The sequence below is a fragment of the Phyllobates terribilis genome, unplaced genomic scaffold (assembly GCF_046119375.1).
Source record: "Phyllobates terribilis strain yellow unplaced genomic scaffold, ASM4611937v1 Scaffold_5__5_contigs__length_657084704, whole genome shotgun sequence".
Lineage (NCBI taxonomy): Eukaryota > Metazoa > Chordata > Amphibia > Anura > Dendrobatidae > Phyllobates > Phyllobates terribilis.
Window position 1 is genome coordinate 440,385,093 of NW_027362765.1, and position 26,513 is coordinate 440,411,605.

A 26,513-nucleotide genomic window follows, 5' to 3' on the forward strand; every position below is an offset into this window, starting at 1 on the left:
AGAACTTACTCCTTCCTCTGGCATAACCTTTCGGGTTTCTTATACTTACCGCCTGGATTAACCTTTGTTAGTGGCATCGCCCGGGATCCACCGCTCTCCTCTCTTCTTTACTTGTAATGTCCTCTCTTTTTTCAGTGTGAGTACAGCGGCCGGAGCAGCAGCCACGGTTGGAGCATACATCACTCTTTACGTAGTTGTGTTGGGCACAACCAGGTCAGGTGAGCGACCAACCCTCTGACTCACCCTCACCTGTTGCCCACTGTGTTACACTTGGAGCACCTCTTGCTTTTTATCTCTCCAGGGCTCAGGTAAAGACCCCATGTTTGCCATCTCTTTGTACTTTTGTTTTAGTGAAAATGAAAAGTGGGCAACAGGACCTTCTCTCTGAGGTTACGAGTGGGGAGGTGGCTGGTAGCACCTATGGTAATTGGGGGTTAATTTTGATATATGCTACAACCTACCCTGGCCTTTTTGTGCACCACTGAAATTATATCACCACAGCTGTCAAACAATAAAATGGAAAAAGAGTAGAAGGCGAAATGATAGAGAAAGAGACATAGAGAAGGGCAAGGATACTACAGTATTTGATAGAATTTGTAATGTAAATAATCAAATTTAGGCAGAATCTGAAAAAGAAATTATTTTATTTACACGATGTGTAGACAATTCATATTGATGCCGTTATTAAATCTCCATTTGTAAATTGCAATGAAAATTGAGTGTACATAAAACATAAATAGACGGTAGGTTTGATACTGTAAAATAAAGATACAAATAAATAAAAATTTCTTAAAAAAAAAACAAAAACATAAAACACACATACAGGATGTGGCTGCTTTTACTTCGGGCCCCTAGTAGACGGGCTCTGTGCATGTAAGTTTCTTCCTATACATGAACCCATTCTCCGTGGGGCAAGGGTTAAAATACTGCACAAAGTCCGACATCCCCATCTTCATAGGCGAGTCTGCACGCAGCAATATGTTCTGCATCAATCAGTCCATGTGAGCAGTGAAGGAGGTAGTCCTCCATGCATGTGAATAGTTCATTCATGGACATGAGCACCTCCTAAGTGCCTCATTCATAAATGAACATGTGTTTTGCCTGAGACGAGACGTGGGAACAATATTGAGAGAAGCCTAAAAAGTGTAGTAAAAGTATAATCAAGTACTTCACTGAATACGTAGTGATGTAGAAGTGCTTCCTAAATAATTGTAGACGTTCATTAGGTTGGAGACTACATGGCACTGGAATCCAAGGCTCTCCAGCTGGGCTACAACTACAGATCCCAGCATATCCTAGCTGAAGCCCCTGGGTCATAATATAAAATCTGTACCATTAAACCCGATTTACCATGTGCTTTAGTACTGGTGTCTTCTTCTGTGGCACAGAACCTTTGGGCCCCTTTTTGGCACCAGTGCTCAGGTACTGCCTCTCCATTTTTTGGTAAGCCAGTATGGTTTCCCCCCACCCTAATGGGATTTTCCTATCTCAGTATGTGACAGCATATAACTAGAATATGATCGCTTGTGGTTCAACCTCTGGGACCACACTGATCCTGACATTGAGCACTGAGTTCCTGTTACACCTCTGCACAAGAGCGTTCCAGACCACCGGCTGCACCGTGGTACCATTCCAGCAAACTTTGCCTGCACAACTGTGTGGCCAAGAGTGCTGGTGTCCACAGAGAAACTGTGGGCTCTTCTTTTAGTAGGGGTGACAGATATTGTACGTCCAGTAATCATTAATGGGGAGAATAAAATTCTGCAGTCACTTTATGTGACTAAGGATTGCTAAATCCTGACAATGTGTAATATGCATGCAGTCAGGATTCCCCTCTATTGTCAGGTAGAGTGGATGTCACAGGGCAGCAAGTATGCATTCTGGTGGTCATGTGTCGACTAGCAACTTTTCTTGCTTTTCTCAATGTGCTGATTAGAATCTAGTCAGCACCTGACCACTAGTAAATTACATACTTGCGATCACGTGATGACCACCCAAGCTGGCAATAGAGTGTAATCCTGACAGCGTGCATATTGCACATTGACAGGATTTGCAATTTGCAGTCACATGGAGTGACTGTAAGAATATATTTTTAGCCATTAGGTTATGGAATAGCCAAACAATATGCCATCACATCCTAAGACCTGCATACTCCTTTACAGCTGCATCGGAATTGTGGTGATGGTCGTGCAATTTTATCGTGAATGGTGCAACTGAATAGTGCCATTTAGTCTTAGTCAGAAAGTAATTTTTTACCATAGTTAAATATTTCATGCATGGTTATTATTGGTTTTGAAAGGATTATTGGGCAGATCAGCCTAAGACTCTGTGAATTCTTTTAAGGCCCAGATTACAGTAACTCAAGTCAAGCATCACAACTTTTACTGTTTCCGTCAGATTCCAAAGGAAAATGATGAAAATTGGAACTGACAGCTTTCTATTGAAAAATTATATTGGGTTGTAGCATGGTAACAATGGTAATTTTTACATGTCCTGTTTTTTTTACATTTCTTCTGATGACCACTATAGCTATCATGTAGCCTGGACTAAGAGGGGACCATTGGCTCTTCTTGTAATTGAAATGTAATTTCAGGGGTACTCAGGTCTGAAACACTTTTCACCTATCTACTGTTCAAATTCCTCCTAGAATCAATCAACATAAAAAGTTTAGTACCTTTGTAAGGGCGCAGTCAGACGCCCATATAAATCGTCCCTAGATCGGAACGCAGTGCTTGGACTGGTCTTGCGGCTCTCTCGACCCAAGTGTAACAGCTTCATATATTTCTATGCAGCTGTCACTCTCAGGTAGGGGGAGCCGCCGGCCAGTCTGTGCACTGCGTTCCGATCTCGGCCATCTGACTGCAACCAAAATAAATGGTATTCCATATGTTGTATCCTAAAGGCCTCCATACACATTAGATGAAATCAATATCAGCAGGAACGCCAACAGTCTAAAGAGTATGGAGGTCTCCCGACTCTCCCTGACAGATGATATTGGAGGTGATAAGGAACGATCAGTTTATATTTTAATGACCAACGCTTTAGTTGTCCCAGGGTTGGGAGGAGTCTGGCAGCGGCTTTCTCTACTCTTCCCTTTGAAAACACATGATCGCTATTGGCTAAACAATCATTTAGTCAACAGTTATCTAATGTGTATGGGGGCTTTAGCTACAGCCTATATTAACGTCCAGAGCTGAAATGAGATGTGTGGCTTCAGAGCAGAACTCTAAAGGTATAATGTGTATGGGGGCTTTAGCTACAGCCAATATTAACGTCCAGACCTGAAATGAGATGTGTGGCTTCAGAGCAGAACTCTAAAGGTATAATGTGTATGGGGGCTTTAGCTACAGCCAATAATAACGTCCAGACCTGAAATGAGATGTGTGGCTTCAGAGCAGAACTCTAAAGGTATAATGTGTATGGGGGCTTTAGCTACAGCCTATATTAAAGTCCAGAGCTGAAATGAGATGTGTGGCTTCAGAGCAGAACTCTAAAGATATAATGTGTATGGGGGCTTTAGCTACAGCCTATATTAAAGTCCAGAGCTGAAATGAGATGTGTGGCTTTAGAGCAGAACTCTAAAGGTATAATGTGTATCGGGGCTTTGGTCACAGACTATATTAAAGTACAGAGCTGAAATAAAATGTGTGGCTTCAGAGCAGAACTCTAAACGTATGCTCACATGACGTCTTTTTCATGCAGGGGACACTCCGTAAACCCTGAAAAATGATCATTCAGCCAACAGTTATCTAATGTGTATGGGGGCTTTGGTTACAGCCAGAGCTGGAATCAGATGTGTGGCTTCAGAGCAGAATTCTAAGGGTATATGCACATGATGTCTTTTTCAGGTGGGGACACTCTGTAAACCCTGAAAAAGCTCTAAATAAGCGTTAAAAAAATGAATACATGCACTGTAAAGTAAAAACGTCTTGTTGATCACATGTTCAGTCTTTTGAGCTTCTTTTAACTACTTCACATTTGTAAAGACGCAAAGCAGTTAAAAGAAGTGACTGGACTATTCTTCGCTGCTGCCATTTGGAAGACATTATAAGGAATAGTAACTGCCTGACGCATTATAGGAGCACAGATAAGCTGTTATGGAGGTGTCTAATGACAAATTGTTGGCTGCTTCCATAGATGACCAGCAGAACTATGAATGCAGCTCTGGACTATGATATAGCAGTATCACAATGTATATACAAGGTTAGTAAACTAGTTTTAGTGCATAAATGAGAACATTTAATTGAAATGGATATCCAGGCTTACGATTATTATTACTGTAGTCATTTTCCTACTTTAAGCAATATACTTAATTCCTTCTTTAATGTCTCCTAGTTTCAAAATCTGTACTTGCTGTCGATGAATGAAACTTTTTTTGTCTCCAACCTCAGGCTGGGAATCTGTCCTCATCATGTCTATCAAAGGTGCATGACTCATTATAAGAGAGCTCTGACTCAAATAAAATAGTTGTATGAGAAGAAAAAAACACATTGATTAGAGCTGAACTGCAATACCAGAAACAGCCCCTGGACAAGAGTGGCGCTATTTCTGGAATTATAAGGGGGAAAAAAAGCTAGTTGTTTTACAATATCATACAACTTCTTTGATGTGCTCAGCACCTGTGCAAAACTAGAACAAGACCAGGACTTACTTTCAGCCACTGAATATACTTTATACAATTCATTTTTTCATATGTCAGCAAGCAAAAATCTTGAAAATGATCAGGAACTGAAACCCAAAGGGGATGATTATTTTATAAAAAATGAAATAAAATTGTCTAATAGCTTTCCATTTGAGTGTATAATACAATTTTTGCACACTTAGCCAAATTTAAAAGCACAGGCATCATTTTCCATGCCGGGAAATTATTATCCTGCTCACATCAGGTCAGGCCAGTGCTATTCTATCCAAGGCTTTTGAACAATGCAAAATATGCATTTTGTGTAATTTATGTGAATTTGGCACATCATGGACAGTATATGAAACTTTTTTCTAAATGTATCCCAAAGTAAATAGCACAATATAAGAAAATCCCCTTAAAAGCAGATACAAACTGCAAGCCTTATTAAATAGATCTCTTAAAGGGATTATCCAGGACTAAATTATTTTTTTTACTATGAGCCAAAAAACTATCAGGCTAACTACCTGCCAGCGCTCAGAGTGGTTCATCTGCTCCACGTCAACAGAGAAACTCTTCTTCTTCCCGGCTGCTCTGTCGACGGTGCGTGACAGCCGATGTCATGCTGATTGACAGCTGGCTTCCTGCAGTTAGGCAACAGAGAGTTAATCAGCATGACATCGCCAGTCACGAACGGTCAACAGAGCACAGCAGAAGAGAAGCCATGGCTCTGTCAACGTGATGTTAAGGGAAGAAGCAGAGTTACCGGCAGGAGCAATCAGTGTCCGCCCAGTGTCAACAGAGATCAGCGCCGGGCACAACAGGCAGGTAGTTAGCAATTACCTGCTTGTTAGTTCTTAGACCCATAGTAGAAAATTCATATAGTCCTGGATAACTCCTTTAAGACTCCTATACACATTAGATGAAAGTCAGCTGAACGTGCCAGTCTTCGAGGGACTGACCAACCTTCTCATATATCTTGCATATGGGGTCTCCCAACTTTTCCCCCATCAGATGATATCAGGGGTGAAAAGGATTGGCCGGTTGGAATTTCAAACATTCAGCCAACATCTATCTTGTATGTATGACCAGCTTTGGACCTGATAAAACTGGTGTACTTACCAAGGTAAGTATCACAGCCTTAATAGGTCTAAGATCTATTAAATAATGTATGCAGTTTTGTATTGTGAAATCTCATTTCAAGACAACTTTAGATAAATCGGCTTTTTTTTTTCTCGCTGAGCAATGTATTTTTGCTTTATCCACTCCTTGGATGAGTAACCCATTACCATTGTGACCAACAAATACAACAGTAAAGTGATGAGCTTGTTTTTCTTAGTGACAGGATTTACCTTCCCAACTACAGCATTTATGGCAGTTCCGGACATTACTTGAATGAAAAGTTGTTCCAAAATTGGATGAACTTATAAAGTTTTGCTGATCTAGCAATTCTGGCATTAGCTCTTAGAGGTGTGGCTGAGAACACATATAGAGAATAGTCGCAAATTATTTTTATAGGCTGCTCTGAGATAGGGTATGCTTGTTACTCAGTCAGAGGTTCTGTCTGAATCCCAAACAATGGGATTCGAACGAGATCCTGATAGAACCATGAACTTCAATTATCAAAGAAAGTCCAAATATGCAACTTTGGTCTACTTTGGAGAGGTTTTTTTGTCATCATTATTTGTCTTGGACGTTAGAATCAGTAACACCGTAGAATATTCTATTGTTTACGACTTCAAACATGGATTTGTGTGAAAATAAGATCTATCAGAGTCCAAAGTTGCATGTTGATAACTGAAGTTTAGAGCACCGTCACTGGCACGTCCAAATCCCATTTTTTGGGGCATTCAGAAGGAACTCGTGATGGAGTCACAAACGTGTGGCCAAAACATAAATCGAACCAGGCTTTAATCAGTTGGCCAGCCTTTGACTTGACATCTTAAAAATTGCTGTGACATTAGTATATATCAAATGAATCCACTGGCAGTCTGGTAGATCTGTCTTTTTTTTATAATCAATGACTTGGATGTGACTGCATCATTGTGGTTTTCTGGGTAACAAATAGTTGGCCTTCCCTTAGGTCTACAATGCATGATTAGTGTAGGTCGGCAATGGAGTCATGAAGTGGTGCCTCTATATGTGCAGCTGTACCTTAAATTGGAGTTCTGCCCCATTTTGCTTTCCATGGGGGAGTTGGGACCCCCACCAATCACACATTTAAGTCCTTAGGATAGGCCATCAATATATTTCCCCCCAAAACTCTTGAACACTGTTAAAATAAAATGGCAATTGTTATTATTCTAATGAGAAAATATTAAATCAAACATTGGAGAATTAGATTTAGCGCTAATCTCAGTGTCGGTAATGAGAGCTGAACATAAATATATTTTGGGAACATGTACGATCCTTGATGTTAATTGTGTAAAACACAACGATATAATATAATAGAGCCTAGATCCAAAAAAAAGAGGGTGGAGGCTTTACGTGACTCAGTAGAGACGATGAAGGTTGGGGTTGGCGTTGCTTCGACAAGTCTTGTCCTGTGGTTATGTCTGCGTTTCTGGAAAAAGTCCTCGTTTCAACCAGTTCTTGCGCCTCCTAAAGTCATATTGTGTCCGTCTGTTCATTCACAGGCAGAGGCCACGGAGGTGACGCTGGTAATTTTCGAGACATCATCTGACCAAGGCTGGAGGTTCTGCAGGGCGAAGAGAGAAGAGTTGTGGATGCAGATTGGATCTGGCTGGAGAGGCTGGTTTATAGATTTCTGAAAGGCCTCTTGCTGAAGTTGCATTAATATCCTGTTGGCTTGTTGTCTTTCTGCTTCCCTCTCTTCAGCTGTCTGTCTTCTGTAGGTGGAACAACAATAATGTCATTCTCGTTGCAAGCATGTCAAGTAAAATAGCTTTGCTTTTATTCTTTTTTTTTTATAGTCTAATAAACCTAAATGTCATTGGTATGAAAACCTCTCTATGAAAAAGTCTGTTTGAACAACATCAAATGTGTATTGTGTTATATGAGCTGTTCATTAGGAGGATCCCACTGATCAGCCCTTATCTGACTGCTGATTGGCACACGATCCAGGTCAGGATTGGGCGCAATATCTTCTTAACTGAGACCTCTTATAAGTAGGAAAGCTGATGTGACCTATGTGCTGGATGTCACCACCAAGTGACTCTGCCATAGACAACGCCTTTAGCTATATTGCCCCAGGTGAAGGGACACATAACTATAGCTGTGAGAAATTTTTGGCCTCCACCACTATTTCTAACAGTCTATGGGCAAGTTTTAAACTTTCTTTTTTTTTTTTTGCAGATCAATCTGGTCCATTCACTTGAATGACTAAAGAAGGTCTCGACACTCACCTGTAGAATAAACCGTTTTTAATCTATTTGGATTTCCATGTGTGTGCTGGATTAAATCCGATTTACTCTACATGTGAGTGCCGGGACCTTATTTATTCATTATACTGCTTCCCACGAGCACCACTTTATACGGAGTGCCGACCTACCCTTTTTCCTTTTGATTCATTCAAATGAATGGGTCCATGAAAAAAAAATCGGATAGCAATCAGATGCCATCAGTATGTCACCAAAGTGCTGTCCATTTTAAGGGCAGGTGCAGACAACAGTAGATTCTCGAGAAAATCTGGTCGAGTTTGTAAATCACACTCTGATCAGAGTTTGATCAGAGTGTGAGCAAAGTGTGATCCAATTCTATCGAATGAGAAGATGGAGAAAAAAAATTCTCCATCTTCTCCGTTCCGTCAGTCTGCCGAAATCGGACTGCACTCAGATGTCATCCGAGTGCAGTTTGATGATTTCCACTCATTCATTGACTTGCATGGTCGAGTGCGATTCGAATATCGGATCAAACTAAGTCATGCAGCGATTTTTCTCGGACAGACTCGGTCCAAGGAAAAAATCAGACACACGCAGATCCATAGAATAACATTGGTCGGAGTGCGATCCGATGTGTTGTCAGATCGCACTCGGGATGAAAATACGGCCACCTGCATGAGCCCTAATGTGATTTTATTAGGAAACTTAAACTTTTTTTTTGCATATGATGGTGAAAAATTGTGAAAATAAACACATGGACTTAAACTAGAATGCATAAAATTCGGATCTTGCACAATGAACGCTAAAAAAACGGACGTCTGAATGAGGCCAAGAACATGGAATAATTGGAACAAGCAGATCATTCAGATTCTTTTATGTCCAATTAAAATTTTCAATGTTCACATCTATTAGATTTGACAAGTGATTCATGAATCAGTTTTTGAAATAGTCTGTACACATTTTCTGGGATTAGTACAAGATGTCTTTTGTGATAATTGATCGGTTTCCATCTTGTGCTTGGCAGGCATTAAGAAGTATGTTTGCTTTTGACCTTAGCTTTTCAGTTCATGAATAGACTGAATCTACGTGAAATGTTGTCTACACAGTAAGGCTATGTTCACATCATGTTTTAGGCATGTTTAATGTATAAACTCGGATGTATACATTAAACAGATGCCTCAGACAGATACCGCACTATACATCTGGACCATCTCTATAGGAACCGTCTGTAAAGAAGGTGTGCAGCCACCATTCCTTCTTCAGAGCTCTCGGGACAATATTATTATTATTATTTATTATTACAGCACCATTTATTCCATGGCGCTTGGAACCAATATCACTTTCTACAGATACGTGGGTATTTTTGGAGGGAGGATCATTTCTGTTTGTGGCATCATAATCATTATGGAGGGACACATGTGGATTTATTAATAGTTATGGAGGCATTATTCATTTTTGGTGGGGAATTCACAGGACATTATTAACATGGGGGCACTCCATGCGTTTGCGTGGGTTTCCTCCGGGTTCTCTGGTTTCCTCCCACACTCCAAAAACATACTGATAATGAATGCAGATTGTGAGCCCCAATGGGGACAGTGCCGATAATGTCTATTAAAAAAAAAAAAAAAAATTGTCTGCATTGTAAAGCGCTGAGGAATATGTTGGCGCTATATAAATAAAAAGATTATTATTATTATTATTATGGGTTCCTATGGGAGTCGTCTCATTCATCTGTTTATCCTATACACCCTAGCATTTAACATATATTATGGAAAGTATTATCTTTGCACCAGGCATTGTACAGTAGTTCGGTGTAGGAAAAACGAAAGGTCCGTCTACATGGACCAACCAGCTGCATGAACGCCGATCAGTAAACTTTTACCAATCCGCGGTTGTTTAAATGCCTGTTTCCACAGACAGACCAAAGTAAACTAAGCACCCTGAGTGATCTACTAGATCGCTCAGTGCGCATAGGCTGCGATAGTTCTCGACAGTGTGAGTCCTGTTTACACAGGACGGCTCACCGCCGAAAATGATGATATCTTGTGCTCCACTCGTTCAACAGGTGATCGGCAGCCTGTTTACATGGCAAGATAATTTTAACAACACTCGTTCACAATTATTTTGCAAATGTCCCTTATCTCCTTTCTGCATTACAGGAGCTGTTGTCCAGAGAATGAGAATCCAGAGAAGGATTGAGTGGTCTTAATTCAAATGTCTGATCTTTTTGAACACATGGGAGAAAACTGTTGCTGCAACTTGCATTAAGCCAACTGTTTTCTCATGTGCATTGGCACCTATTGTTTATGCTATATTAGATTAATTCATGAGGTCCTGTATCAGGGGCATAACTAGGGTGGGCTGGCGGGGCATTCCCACTAAGTAGTGTAGTGTAGACTGACCTGCAAGATTCGTCAGAACAGAATATATGCCCCAGGTGAGCAGATCCTCTGAGGTGGGACTGCGGGTTACTGGTACTTGCAGGCACTAGGAGATTGCAGCTATGAAGCTGCACAATTAGGAATGCAGCCCTGGGCTATAATACATGCTGTGATGCCTGATCAACATAAGGCATAAAATAGCATACTATGTTTGCACATTTCTGAGTGAAAAATCTGATAATAGACTAGATAAGTGAGGGGGTTTCAGATCTACATTTAAAGATTATAGATTTATTTTGTAGTGTTGGGCAACTTTATAGAGTAATCATCGGTTTAATTTTATTTCATAAATCAATAGTACATGTTAAAATTAGCAACTTTGTAATATATCTTATCACAGAAATCTGAATAAATCATCCATTCACAATATTCTAAATTCACAGTTAAAATCTGTATTCAGTGAAGACAGATTTTTACAGCACCGAGATAGGAGATGGCAGCTGCTACTGATAATATTCTATACAGATGGGAGCAGGAGGAGCTAGAGAAAGAGCTCCTTCTTCATCCCACCCTTCTGTCTACGTATAATCTTATCAGTATCTACTATATAAGAAATTTAAAAATCTGTCTTCACTGAATACAGATTTTACCCATGAATTGAGAATTTTGAAAATGAATAATCAGTCCTGGAGGAGAGAGAAGCAGACTTTTTGATAAGATATATTACAAAGTTGCTTATTTTCATGTGCACTCTTGATATATAAAATACAAATAAAACAACATAATATTGGTGCATTATGGAAATGATGGGGGTGTTACCAGACTGGGCTGTGCCCAGAATATCATCTATATTGCCTATGTATGAAACCAGCCTTAACATGAGAGAAGATATTTCCTGACATCACATTTATAAATTAATGAATACTCCATTTGATATCACGTTAATTAAGAAGAAAATACATCTGGAACATGTATTACTATAAATGATGCGGTATATTTTACAATTGTCTCCAAGACTTCTTGTTTCAGGGTGGAGTCATTTGCATGAATGCTTTTCATGATTACTAAACAGCAATAATCCTATGAGGATGATTAATTAGAGGCAAAAGTTTATATGACCTCAGCAACCTGTGTTTACATCCGCAATCTAATCATCAGAAGTGATAAAAGAGGTTTTGTAATACCTATACTTTCTGAAAACAAAGTATACAAATATCCAAGCCAGAATAAAATTATCTACGGGCTTCTATGGTTTTGCCAAATCAGTCCGATTTCAGCAAGATCAGAAAACAATCTGCATGCGAATCATCAGGGTGCATTTACACTGGCCAATTATCGTGAATGAGTTTTCCTAGGAAAGTTTGTTTCCCGATTATTGTGCAGTGTAAACAGGCTGCCAATTACCCAACAAACAGTTGTTTGTCAGATAAAATGATATTTTGGCTTTGCTTAAAAATTATTGTTCTCAGCAGCGCATCGTCTTGAGTAAACAGGACTAGGGATGATCGGACTCATGGAAGTTCGGGTTTTGGTACCCGACTCGAACTTTATTCCAAAGTTCGGTTCGGGTACCAGAACTGTACCCAAACTTGAACCAGAAACTGAACCCCATTGAAATTAATGGGAACCCAAACTTTTGAGCTTGAAAAAAAAAAATCTCTCTCTCTTCCCCTGGAACTCCAAACATTGCAGCAGACTTCCGGGAGAAGTCTGTGTTCGGAGTTTAGCACCGGACACTAACTGTCTGGTAAGAACCATGAACTTTTAAGTTCGGGTTCTCTCATTTCTAAACAGGGCGTGCTACCAAGAACAAACAAAGTCTGTACACACAGAACGATCATTCTGTGTACATGGGAAGGGTGGTCAACCTATCTAAATAGGCGATCAAACAGCAGCCGATCAACTTACAAGTTGTTCAACATTAATTTAATTGGATAGTGTTAACGCATCCTTAGTCTACATCAGACACAACAACTAATGATCTTGGGGGGAAAAAAAATTCTGTTTCTGAAAAATTAATCCCAATCAAGCTGCGCCCCTCACTTTAGAAAGCAGCCAATGGTTAACACAACATACTTGCCAGGTTTTAGAAACTGGTTGTGTTAGAGTTATAGTGCAGCAAAAGTTTTTTGCCCGTTTTACAAGTCATGCCCTTCCATGAGACGTTTTTCTGCCTCTGAATATGTGTCTGGATGTTGGGCCATGCCTGAAGATGAAGCTTTCCACAGACCATCCACTGGGTTATAATAGTTTTTTTCACAATGCAGGAAAATTTGCCAACTCTTCCAGGAGTTCTGAAGGTCTCCTCTTTTTTTTAGAGTCTTCTAGATGTTCTGGGAGAGTTGGTAAGTAAGATTTACAAGTAAATAAGTTATTTGGAACAAATTAAAATTTTACTTAAAGGGGTATAGAAAAATACAAGTCACATAAATACCAAACCAGGAAAAATAACTTAAGGATTGCATGAATAGAAAAATATCCCTTTGAGGGACAGGGAGAGCCTCAAATGTATCACCCAGTTTTGGCTTTTTCAGGGAGTGGAGATAATGTAAATGTATCTATATTTTATATCATTTAACTTATAGGGGTATTCTCACCTCCAACATCCTATCCCAATAAGTAGTAGGTGTAATAATAATAATATTATCAAATACCTCCAATTAGAAATGTATTATAGTTCTTCTGATTCGCTATGTCACTTACCTCATATGCAGGGCATTACAGTAGCTAATCACTAACAACTAACAAACTGTCACTATATGAGTGGTCGTAACCATGGATACCTAAGCTACAGTAATGCCCTGCACATGGGGTAAGCGACATAGAGAATCAGAAGAACTATACTACATTTCTAGTTGGAGGTATTTGATAATATTATTACAAGTACTAGATACTGGGATAGGATCTTGGATCCTTTAAGTATAATATGACGTCCATAGACTTCTGTGAGGCTCTACTGTACCTCTGTATGCCACAGGGTTTCCGTTTGCCATCGTACTGACTCCATGCATGCACCTTATGAATAAAGACTTTGTCTCACTCATATATGTAAAGTATCTACAATAATTCAAAGTTCCATTTTACAGTTAATCTAAACTGTGCCACCATCATGATAAAAATGCGTTAATAACAAAGACGGGGAGATAAGAAAAAACAGGGCATGACTGACGTCTGTCTGCACAGCTCACGTCTTCCTCTGGACTGATCATTGAGACAAGCTGGATGCTAGGGGTACATAAGCCTAACAACTACATCTTTGCTAAAGGCAAAAATTGCAAAAAGCCCTTGCTATTGACTGCCATCCGATTATCACCCATCTTTGATTTTCACACTCAGGGTTACAGTTCCTTCCATTTTTTTAAGTTTCCCTCCAATTAAGAGATTTTACACTTCTCAAGGTCTATACATTTGCCAGAGAATAGCGGGAAGTCGCATTTTGCTACCATTTTTTAGAGCATCATCAATGTTACCAGCATTGGGAGAGATCCCTCAAAGCAGGATTCACATTTATCAATTGTGTCCTGTTACTTTTTTTTTGCCTGAGCCGGACAGAGGAGCACTTTGTGCCTATGTCCAACATCCATAGGCAGATAGACAGATATTTAATTCATTATTTATTTTTCCAGCCCAGAGAGATTTGAGGCAATAGAACCAATGCTGCTGAAGAAAACATGGATCTTGTAGGAAACCACAAGATCAGTTTTACCATTGGTTTTTGTACTTCTCTAGAGGAATAAAAGATAAAGGAATTGAACATATGTGAACTTGCCTTTATTTGTATTAGTTAAAGGGGTGTCTCATGACCGACATTTATGGAATATATGTGGGACCCCTCAATTAACTCCAAAATGGGGGTTCACTCGTTGTTCTCACTGGCACCCAACCACAGTGACATTAGAGGTGGACCCCTGTTCTGGAGATAGGTGGAGGTCCCAGAAGTGGGACCAGCATCTATTAGATGGGCAGCACGGTGGCTCAGTATTTAGCACTGTTGTTTTGCAGCGCTGGGGTCCTGGGTTCAAATCCCACAGAGGACAACATCTGCAATGTCTTTGCATAGGTTTCTCCTACACTCCGAAGACATACTGATAGGGAATGTAGATTGTGAGCCCCAATGGGGACAGCAATGTTGATGTCTGTAAAGCGCTGTGCAATATGATGGCGCTATATAAGCAAGTAAAATAAATAAATATGCCCTAATTGTCTCTTATGAGACACACGCTTTAAGAAAAGTTGCACAAGAAATGCAAGAAGAAAAACTAGACTAGTGTGAATGTACCCTAAAGCTCTTATCAGATCATAGTTAGACCTCAGAGTTGTTTCCAAATGAGTATCTCTGATACTGTATATGCCACCATAGATGAATACAGTCAGTCATAAGGTCCAACTGTGAAAATAGCATACTGTATAGCATATATTTTATACTGCCACTTTGTGTATTAGTGTAGTCTACTAAGCTATTTCATTCAGAAAAAAAAGTACGTCCACGCACCCAGAGTGCCCCAAAATGGCACTCTTTAGGCACACATAGGATCAATGGAGCTTCATAAAAATGTTTGGTTTTGTGTATACAGTAACAAAAATGACAGGCTGGTAATAAGAGACCCTTTATACCCTTGCTAAAAAATGTTTGTTTTCATATGGCGATATTATTCATGTCTTACAACACAACCTTTTAGGGCCTTGTTTCCACTCAAGCGTCTGTCTTATGCTCTTCCCCTATGGCACGGTAGGGAAACTGATGCCAGTCCCAATTCCATAGATTTCTATGTGATCATTCCAGGATATTCATGGTCTCCCCAGAATGGTCCTTGGTCCAGATCAAAAAAAACATGCATGCAATATTTTTTGACCCAGCTGGACGGGTGCACAACCACATCAGATGTGTCCAGCTCAGGCAAAAAACAGCTAGTTGGACACAATGAATGGAAACCTATGCTTACATTGTCAGATGTTTGCATTACAATGGAAACTATTCCTTCAATCATTACAATGATTTCTCAGTGCAAAACAGATATTTAAACAGTATGTAGAATCATTACGGATCAATGTGAGGTAGCATGTAAAAAGCTGGGGTCACTCAGTTTTCTCCAGTCTGGGGTGTTCTGCGTGAACTGGACACAACTTATCAAAAAGTTGTGCTAGTTGTTAGTTAGACGGAGAAACGTCGCATGCATATCCAACTAACATGGAACTAAAATGACCACATAGAAAACTATCAGACAAAAGACTGGAGACCTGGACATATGAAAAGGGTTGTCAGCGGACTTCTCTATGGCTGTTCTTATATGTGCAATGTCTGTATAGGCCAACAATGGTCAAGGTGTCCATGAGATTGATTGAATCAGATTGCATGCAGTGAAAAAACAGTCTAACTCTGGGTATAATATGGCAACCTGATCAGTTATGTGTCAGCTTTTATATTCCAGAAGGTGTAGTGCTTTTATTTTTTGCTTTGTGAACCATAGTTTAGAGATTGGGTTTACACAGATTAGTTGCGTCTGGTCATTCGATTTTTTGCCTGAGCCTTGCACAAGTAATGACAAAGTTGTGCACTTTATCTACCAGTCCGGGGTCAATAGTTAGATTTAAAAAAAATGCCATGTTTTTGATCCTTCGACAGGACCATCCTGGTTCAACAACTGAACCACCAGATGCCGGGAATGATCCCATAGAAAACAAAGGGGATTAGGTCTGGCGTCAGATTAGGTTTACAAATCACGAAGAAGATGAAAAGTTATAGAAGGTCGGATATATGGAAACAAGGCCCTACAACAGTTGTAGATGCAACATGTATGTAATTTTTTTTTTCTGAAATGTTGCATTTCATAGGTCCCTCTACACATAAACTCAGCCACTTAGCTAGCATAGGCTACGTTCCCACAATGAGTTTTTGGTGAGTTTTTGATGTTGCAGATTTTCTGCACCCATTAAGTAAAATGAGTTACTTGCATTTTTTCAAAAATAGGCAGCGTAACAAAACCTTACCAAAAACTCATGGGAACGTAGCCTTAATGACAGAGTAAAGAAGCATGAGCAAGCAGTAATTATTTTTTCACTTCTCCCAATAAAGTAGTTCACAAATCTTAATACATATAGACCATTTAGTTGAAAGGAATTTGCAAAAATTTAGTTCTTATAATTCCAAACTGCACAAAGGAAACATATGGCCGAGAGCAGCAGCTAATCTCCGCAAGGTAAATCAACGTAAAGCTGGATGTAAAGGATTCCAGAATAATTGATTCGGGGATTTGGACTCAGGAGACTTAATTCAGAGAATGGTCTCTAGGATAAGCAATATATTTTGGGTAGATAGATAATATTAGTTATTTATATTACTGAATAGTCTTGTAAAAATCAAATAAAGCACTGGGTAGATTATTATAAAATATAGAGCGCTAAATAGTACAGTACAATAATATACAGCACTGGATATTTCAGTTTATTAATATGAAAAAATATAATGTAATATAATAATATACTATACAGCACTGAAAAGTCTTGTAGTAAAAAAAACAGTGCTGGATACTGGATTGTCTAATATGATAAAATAAAGCACTGGGTAATCTTACAAATAACATACAGCACTGGATAGTGTAGTTTGATCAAATAGAGCACTGGATAATCCAAATTAATGATATATATAGCATTGGATAATCTCTTATAATAAAAATATACAGCACTGGAAAGTCTAGTATAATAAAATACAATGCTCTTTAATCTAGAATAATAATATACAACAAGGATATATATAGCACTGGATAGTTTACTATAAAAAAAATACAACAAAGGATAGTTTAGTGTAATAATATATCAATAGGATAATTTAGTATAATAATGTACAGCATTGGATAACCTAATATAATAATATACAACAAAGAAATATACAGCACTGCATAGTCTGCTGTATATATATATCAATATATCACTGGATAATATGGTATAATAATATACAAAACTGGGTAATAATAGACAAAGAAATATACAGTAAAGGTCAGCCTGGGATAAAAATAGATGGCACTGGATAGTCTAGTATATATATAAAATTTAGTATAATAATGAACAGCACTGGTAATCTGGTATTGTAGCATAAAATAGGGTTAGTCTATATAATAGCACAAGGGACTGAATAATTTGATACAATAAAGAACAGAAGTAGAAGTAGTATTCCAGTATACTAAGGTGCAGTACTGAATAATCTAGTATTATACAACACAAAATACACTATTAGAATAACATACAGCACTGGATAGCCCAATAAAATATATGCCAATGGATAGGGTGGTATAACAATTGACAACATGGATAGTCTAGTAGTATAAAAGCATAAAATAGCACTGGATAGTCTAATATAATAAACTGCACTGGATAGGCTAATAATATAATAATATTCAGCCCTGCATAGTCTAGTAATATAATATACAGCACTGGATGGTCTAGTAATATAATAATATACAGCACTGGATAATCCAGTAATATAATAATATACAGCACTGGATAGTCTAGTAACATAATAATATACAGCACTGGATAATCCAGTAATATAATAATATACAGCACTGGATAGTCTAATAATGTAACTGGACAATCCAGTAAAATAATAATATACAGCACTGGATGGGCTAGGATGCTAATATGCAGCACTGCCTGCCTTGGTATAATAATATACAGCACAGAATAATTTAATATTATGATACATAATTCTAAATATTCTAGTATTATCATTTACTGCATGAAAAAATCTAATAAGATTCACAGCTCTAAATAGTCTAATGTTATTCTATGCAGCACTGGATAGTCTAATATTATAACAGAAAGCTCTAGATCCCTCTATATAGCATTGGATAGTGTAATACACAGATCTAGAGAGTCTAGTATAATGTAAAGCACTGGATAGTCTAATAGGATACATAGCTGTAAATATTGGAATATTATTGTATAGAACACTGGATAGTCTAGTATGATGTCTAGTATAATGATATACAAGGACACATATTGTAGTTCTGGGGAACTAAAGCAAAAATATCACCTGTCTGCAGTGATTTCCCGTGTGACCATGGAGGCATCGACACCGCAATTATTACAGACTTGTCACTTTGGGGGATCTGAAGACATTCATGACATCTTTTGCAATAGAGGAAGATTGTGAGCAAACTCCACCTATATATAGTCTGGATTGTTTTATTTTAGTTAAGAATTGCTGATACATAGTATAGTTTAATATTTTTGCAGTGTGTATATATATATATATATATATATATATATATATATATATATACTGCAAAAATATCAAACTATACTATGTATCAGCAATACTTAACTACAACAAAACAATAACATATGTACACACGATAATATATATTATTTCAGGGATTTTAGTGTGTGTATATATAGAGAGAGATTAGATAGATAGATAGATAGAGTATATATACTGTAAATATATGTATATAGATATATATTCTGAGTATATTAAAACTCTCTCCATACATTCCATACATCAGCAACTCTTAAATTCACAACTACAACTGTGCTTATTTATGTGTGTTGTGTGTATGTATATATATATATACAGTTATATGAAAAAGTTTGGGCACCCCTATTAATCTTAAGCTTATTGTTTTAAAAAAATTGGTGTTTTTGCAACAGCTATTTCAGTTTGATATATGTAATAACTGTTGGACACAGTAATGTTTCTGCCTTGAAATGAGGTTTACTGTACTAACAGAAAATGTGCAATCTGCATTCAAACAAAATTTGACAGGTGCATAAGTATGGGCACCCTATCATTTTCTTGTTTTAAATACTCCTACCTACTTTTTGCTGACTTACTAAAGCACTTTTTTTGGTTTTGTAACCTTCATTGAGCTTTGAACTTCATAGCCAGGTGTATGCAATCATGAGAAAAGCTACTTAAAGTGGCCACTTGCAAGTTGTTCTCCTGTTTGAATCTCCCCTGAAGAGTGGCATCATGGGCTCCTCAAAACAACTGTCAAATGATCTGAAAACAAAGATTATTCAACATAGTTGTTCAGGGGAAGGATACAAAAAGCTGTCTCAGAGATTTAACCTGTCAGTTTCCACTGTGAGGAACATAGTAAGGAAATGGAAGAACACAGGGACAGTTCTTGTTAAGGCCAGAAGTGGCAGGCCAAGAAAAACATCAGAAAGGCAGAGAAGAAGAATGGTGAGATCAGTCAAGGACAATCCTCAGACCATCTCCAGAGAGTTGCAGCATCAACTTGCTGCAGATGGTGTCATTGTGCATCGGTCAACTATACAACGCACTTTGCACAAGGAGAAGCTGTATGGGAGAGTGATGTGAAAGAAGCCGTTTCTGCAAGCACACCACAAACAGAGTCGGCTGAGGTATGCAAAAGCACATTTGGAGTAGCCAATTTCTTTTTGGAAGAAGGTCCTGTGGACTGATGAAACCAAGATTGAGTTGTTTGGTCATACAAAAAGGCGTTACGCATGGCGGCAAAAAAACACAGCATTCCAAGAAAAACACTTGCTACCCACAGTAAAATTTGGTGGAGGTTCCATCATGCTTTGGGGCTGTTTGGCCAATGCCGGCATCGGGAATCTTGTTAAAGTTGAGGGACGCATGGATTCCACTCAGTATCAACAGATTCTTGACAATAATGTTCAAGAATCAATGATAAAGTTGAAGTTACGCAGGGGATGGATCTTTCAGCAACACAATGATCCAAAACACCGCTCCAAATCTACTCAGGCATTCATGCAGAGGAACAATTACAATGTTCTGGAATGGCCATCCCAGTCCCCAGACCTGAATATCATTGAACATCTGTGGGATCATTTGAAGAGGGCTGTCCATGCTCGGCGACCATCAAACTTAACTGAACTGGAATTGTTTTGTAAAGAGGAATGGTCAAAAATACCTTCATCCAGGATCCAGGAACTCATTAAAAGCTACAGGAAGCGACTAGAGGCTGCTATTTTTGCAAAAGGAGGATCTACTAAATATTAATGTCACTTTTCTGGTGAGGTGCCCATACTTATGCACCTGTCAAATTTTGTTTGAATGCAGATTGCACATTTTCTGTTAGTACAATAAACCTCATTTCAAGGCAGAAACATTACTGTGTCCAACAGTTATTACATATATCAAACTGAAATAGCTGTTGCAAAAACACCAATTTAAAGAAAACATTAAGCTTAAGATTAATAGGGGTGTCCAAACTTTTTCATATAACTGTATATATATATATATATATATATATATATATATATATATATATATATATATATATATATATATATATATATATATATATGGAAAAGCCCTATGCAGTACAGATATTGATATCCTATCACACATAACAAATTGTAATGCTCGAAAGACTGCCATCACTCAAGGGGTTAATTAGCTGATGTAATTTCGCCGGTAATTATGAACTCGTAGAAAAAAGGTCGTTTGACTGTTCAAATTAATTGCAATTTCATCTGAATGCAAAATTTCCAATATGCATCATGGGATATTGTGTGGCAATATACAGTAATATAAGAAGCTGGTAATATTGTTAACCTTAGATGACATATCATTCATGCCTTCTCATCATTAAAATATTCCTCTTAATAAGTAAGATAAATATTACTAGGAAGGATAGATAGATAGATATATGAAAGAAAGAAAGAAAGGAAAAAAAAAGAAAGAAAGAAAGGGACAACATAATGAATGGAGAATAGTAGGTTCAAGGCCTCCCGAATAGCAATGCGGTTGTAATAATACAAAGTAACCTTAGATGACATATCATTCATGCTTCTCATCATTAAAATATTCCTCTTAATAAGTAAGATAAATATTACTAGGAAGGATAGATAGATGAAAGAAAGAAAGAAAGAAAGAAAGAAAGAAAGAAAGAAAGAAAGAAAGAAAGAAAGAAAGAAAGGGACAACATAATGAATGGAGAATAGTGGGTTCAAAGCCTCCAAAATAGCAATGCGGTTGTAATAATACAAAGAAAATAAAGAAAGGCAGCACTCCAAAAGTATGCAGAAAAAAAGCAAACTTTAATTAGCCCATGTGGCAATGTTTCGGTACACAGAACCTTTCTCAAATGTTTGAACCAAAACGTTGCTACATGGGCTAATTAAAGTTCACTTTTTTTGCATATTTTTGCAGCTCTGCCTTTCTTTATTCTGATAGATAGATAGATAGATAGATAGATAGATAGATAGATAGATAGATGATATAGATAGATAGATAGATAGATAGATAGATAGATAGATGATAGATAGATAGATGAGAGAGATAGATAGATAGATAGAGAGATAGATAATAGATAGATGATAGATAGATAGATAGATAGATAGATAGATAGATAGATAGATAGATAGATAGATAGATAGATAGATAGACTGACAGGCACACAGAGAAAGAGATTTTTGCATTTTTTGCATAGGTATAATTAATAGATAGAATAGAAGCAAGAGAAGCGGATTCGAGTCCTCATACAAGAATCTAGTCTTTATAAATGTATATACAGGTGAGATAATGACATTGGTTATAATTAACTATTTTCAGCCCAGTTGAATGTCTTTCATAGACTTGTAGAATAATTTTCATAGTGATGTCAGCTACAGGTGATATACATATTTGCAGGTACAGAATGTTGTATCGATCTATTTTACTAAATGGATATTCTGCACTCATTGTCCATAAGAATGATGCCGAAAATGTGGCCCAGAAGCTGCAAATGTAGATAAATGGTGCAGTGTGAATAGTAGCAAAGGCTCAACTGAAGAAGTAGATCTATGAGATTAAAAAAGCCCAGATACAGACTGTCTTAATACATAAAGGGGAATCCCTTTCTGACCATGGCCCTCTCTATAGATATTATTGGCACACATTGGTAGCCAACAATTTATTATCATTGATGAAGTGATTCTTCCCTATGTAAACATAAGTTGTAATAGGATAATACAGTGTTACCTTCTTGTCTGGGATAAGAATTGGATTATTTATGGCGGCGCCATTGCTGAGGCCGCATGTTCTGTGCAGGAATGCTGTAGTATAATCAGTCCTTACTGTTAGGACCCAAAATTTCCACAATGGTTTATAAAACACAGAATTTAAAAATAAAGGCTATGTGGATACAGGACATGAGGCTAATACTGTACATTATACAGTCAATGCAAAATCAGTTATGTCAATGGATCCCTATCTATTTCGGACAACAAACAGGCCAGAATGCATCTCAGCGCCTGACACAGATACAAAGAACATAATGGAAGTTCACAAAGGAGAATGAGACATTTTAAGACTATGACATAGAATAAAAATAAATACATGTTGTATAGTGTATGTGTGTATCAAACATGTGTATATTATCTGTCTGCCTATTATTTATCTAAATATCTTTCTATCTATCTTCTACATTTTATAAAGTCACATTGATCGTAATGTATGTAGACCCAGGAAATGTCTTCAGGTGAAGTCATAAATATATGTCATTGAATTTACCTTCCCCCAGACGTCTCATAGCTTCTTCAGGTATTGTCTATCTATCTAACTGGAAAAAATAGCGCAGCACCAGAATGGGTGCAAAAAAAATACATATATAAATTTTTAAATAATCTATTTACCTAATATCTATTATTTATCTATATATCTAATCTATCTTTCTATTATTTATCTACCTTTCTAATGTCTAGCATTCATTTATCTATCTTTCTATTATCTATCTATCTGTTGTCTATCTATATATCTAATTACTATATAATATTTATTATTTATCTATCTGTCATCTATCTATCTAATATCTATTATTTATCTATCTATCTAATATCTATATTATTTATCTATCATCTATCTAATATTTATTATTTATCGATCTATCTATCTATCTAATATCTATTACTTTTCTATCTATACACACGGTAGCCCCCATTGTGCATGCAGGACCACCAGGTGAAGTGTGGCTTTGTTACCTCCACTTGGTCCTGCGGTTCTGGAACCAGGTCTTGACCTGGGCATCTGTCATCTTGAGCGCCTTGGCCAGGGCGGCCCTCTCGGCGGAGGCCAGGTACTTCTGGCGGTGGAACCTCTTCTCCAGCTCGCAGATCTGTAGTCTGGTGAACGATGTCCGCGGCTTCTTCTTTTTCGGCGGTGTCCGGTTCTGGTACGGATGACCTATACGGCGTGTTACAGTGAACGGTGAGAGCGCCACTGAGCGGGAGAGGACAGAGGCAGAAGCGGCAGCGCCACCAGCAGCGGAGAGACAGACAAGTGTCATCAATACAGCAAGACTGGTACCACAGACACATAACACTGCATGACATCAGGACAAGACAGCCATGTATGACTGACAAACCATCTATCTATCTATCTATCTATCTATCTATCTATCTATCTATCTATATATCTATCATCTATATATTATCTATATATTATCTATCTATATATCTATCTATCTATTATCTATCTATTATCTATCTATCATCTATATATCTATCATTTATATATTATCTATCTATTATCTATCTATTATCTATCTATATCTATCTATTATCTATCTATCCATCTGTCTGTCATCGATTGTCATTTTTTTTCTTTCTATTAAGAAAGACATAAAATTTACAATGTATAGCTACTATCTATCTATGTGTTTAAAATCTTTGTCTAAATCGTATACAATATATACAAAACATATTTATAGATACAGATAATATATTTAAATAAATATGAAGTAATTAGCATTTAATAAAAAGTGTAAAGTAAAAAGTAAAATCTAGAAATACATTTTTTTTAAAAAGTACATTAAAAATACACATATGTGTAGTTATGCATATACATTTATGTGTGTGTGTATATATATATATATATATATATATATATATATATATATATATATATATAATTACTATTATTATAGGGAAGTTAGGAATGTAATTATAGGACACCTAACATTGTTTCTTATATTTTATCCACTCTGAAGGAATAGCTCTGGTTGAAGGGAGTTTATTATTTGTTTCATTACTGTTTTCATTACTGTTTTCTTATAATTATGGCGAAGTTGGGAATGTAATTATAGGACACCTAATATTTTTTTCTTATATTTTATCCACATTTAGAGGATAGCTCTGGTTATAGGGGGTTTCTTATTTTTTTCATTATTTTTTTTATTCTTAAACATATATACAGAAATACACAGAATATTTATAAGTCTAAATGAAACACGTGACATTGTGAAAGCAATGAGAAATACTATTTATAACAGAACAATTATAAGAATTAGCTAATGCATTAATTTATTATATATCATAGGATTTGTATATTCTGTACACAGCACGTTTTAATATTCTTACCGAATTTTATTGCAACATTATCAATTTTTATCTATATTTATATATACCTTTCTAAATACTTACAATTACCTGTTGTGATTTTAGCATTACCACTAGGCCCTAAATGGGCTCGCAGTTTTAAATAACATGAACCTATCCAAAACTCTATTTTTTTAATTGGTATCGTGTAATTTAATCAACCAGTGTCATATAAGGTTTCGAAACTTTACCATATACTGCACAGTTCCATCTTTCTTTATACTATTCTATTTCTGCAGTCTGGTAAAATGTATAATTAAAAAAAAAATCACACTCCATGTGTATATTTTGGTATTACAGTTAATAACTGTAGAAAAAAAAATCAGCAGTATATAAGAATTATTATAATTGTCATATACATTTGTCCAAATACATAATACTAAAGGAAATACAATTAAACACAAATGTATAAGTACCATTGCTATAATTATCACTAATAAAATAATGGTCATTTTTATTTTATGGACTAGTGGAATTTGTATTTAGTAACAGCAAATAATATAACTGATAATAAATAAGAAATTATTCATATGATAATAATTTAATGGAATATTAAAATAAATTGATATAATAATAATGATAATAATAAAATAAATAATAATAATGCGTTTTATTTTGAGACTTTTAAATCTGTCAGTACAGCATGTCAGCATACTCTGGGTCCTACAAGAAGCATAGTGTCATGCATGTAACTTCCTTTGATGTCACAGGCATTATTGTCATAGAGAGTGCAGGTAGCAGCACACAGGCCAAGCAGAGCTTGCAGGTACCTACCTGTGAATCTGTCCTTAGTATATCTCCTATTACTTTCCATCCAGGGGAAAGTTAACCCTGTGAGATTGTTCATATTGTTCATGGCCCCAACACTGGGTACAGTAGGCATTCCAGTGGAAATAGGTTGGTGCACGCTGCCAGTTAAAGGTCTGTGGGCAGGAACCCTAATAACCCCAGCAGAATTGAGGTTGTTTCCATTCATGTTCATCCCCATGTTCATATTATAAGAGCCCGTCAAGGAGGCCATACTGCAAGCATTGTTGTTATATCCCCCGGTGCTGTTGTTGCTGTAGTTGCCTGTCATTGTGTTGTAGGCACTGCTTACAATGCATCCCAATCCATAGTCTGAATCCTGGAGCCTGGAACTGGAAATCATACAACTCCCCTGATCTGGATTGTTCAAGATCTGATCAATTCCAAAGCTGATGGGTTCTGCATGGCTCTGGTGCAGGTGATGAGCCCCTATGTGATCCATGCTACCTTCCCACTCTATCGTGGAGCTCCAGCCCCAGAGCTCAGATCACTTAAGAGATAAAAAATGTAGCTTGGTCTCGCTTCAGTTGCTTCCAATTCCTGGGGCAGGATAAAAAGAGCAAAGGAAGAGCTGAAGTGGATAGTGCTTTTTGCATTTGGTTAGTGCTCTCTGTGCAAACTCTGACATCAATCACCCAGCCAGGAGGCCTGAGAGAGAGGCAGCCAAGACTCTTCCACCCTAACTCACTGCTTATTGGCTGCAACAGTTCAACATGCACTTGAATGACAGCCTGAGAAAGGAGTCTCCTTCCTCCCAGCCAAACCCAGCAGCGTCCATGTGCCAGAGCAGAGCCCTACAAAGTCAAGTCAAACAGGCATGAGACACAAGACAGGCTGCAGATAGCACACAGCAGGAAAAGCAAGCCTACACATACACTGAGATATTGATCTCGCTATAGTACAGACTGCATACAGTATGTGTGTATGTATGTGTGTGTATATATATATATATGTGTGTGTGTGTGTGTGTGCATGTGTACATATATATACATATATGTGTATGTATATATGTGTGTA

At 37.4% G+C, this 26,513-nt stretch overlaps 1 protein-coding gene across 1 annotated transcript; it reads right to left on the bottom strand.

Moving 5' to 3' along the window:
• Positions 1-627: 627 nt before the first annotated feature.
• Positions 628-26,123, bottom strand: TLX1 (T cell leukemia homeobox 1). The gene is made up of 3 exons (XM_073685288.1): positions 25,464-26,123; positions 23,295-23,532; positions 628-7,467 (listed from the first exon to the last, which is right to left on the bottom strand). The coding sequence occupies exons 1-3, from the start codon at positions 25,936-25,938 to the stop codon at positions 7,245-7,247; spliced, it is 936 nt and encodes a 311-aa protein (XP_073541389.1). The 5' UTR covers positions 25,939-26,123; the 3' UTR covers positions 628-7,244.
• Positions 26,124-26,513: the final 390 nt, after the last annotated feature.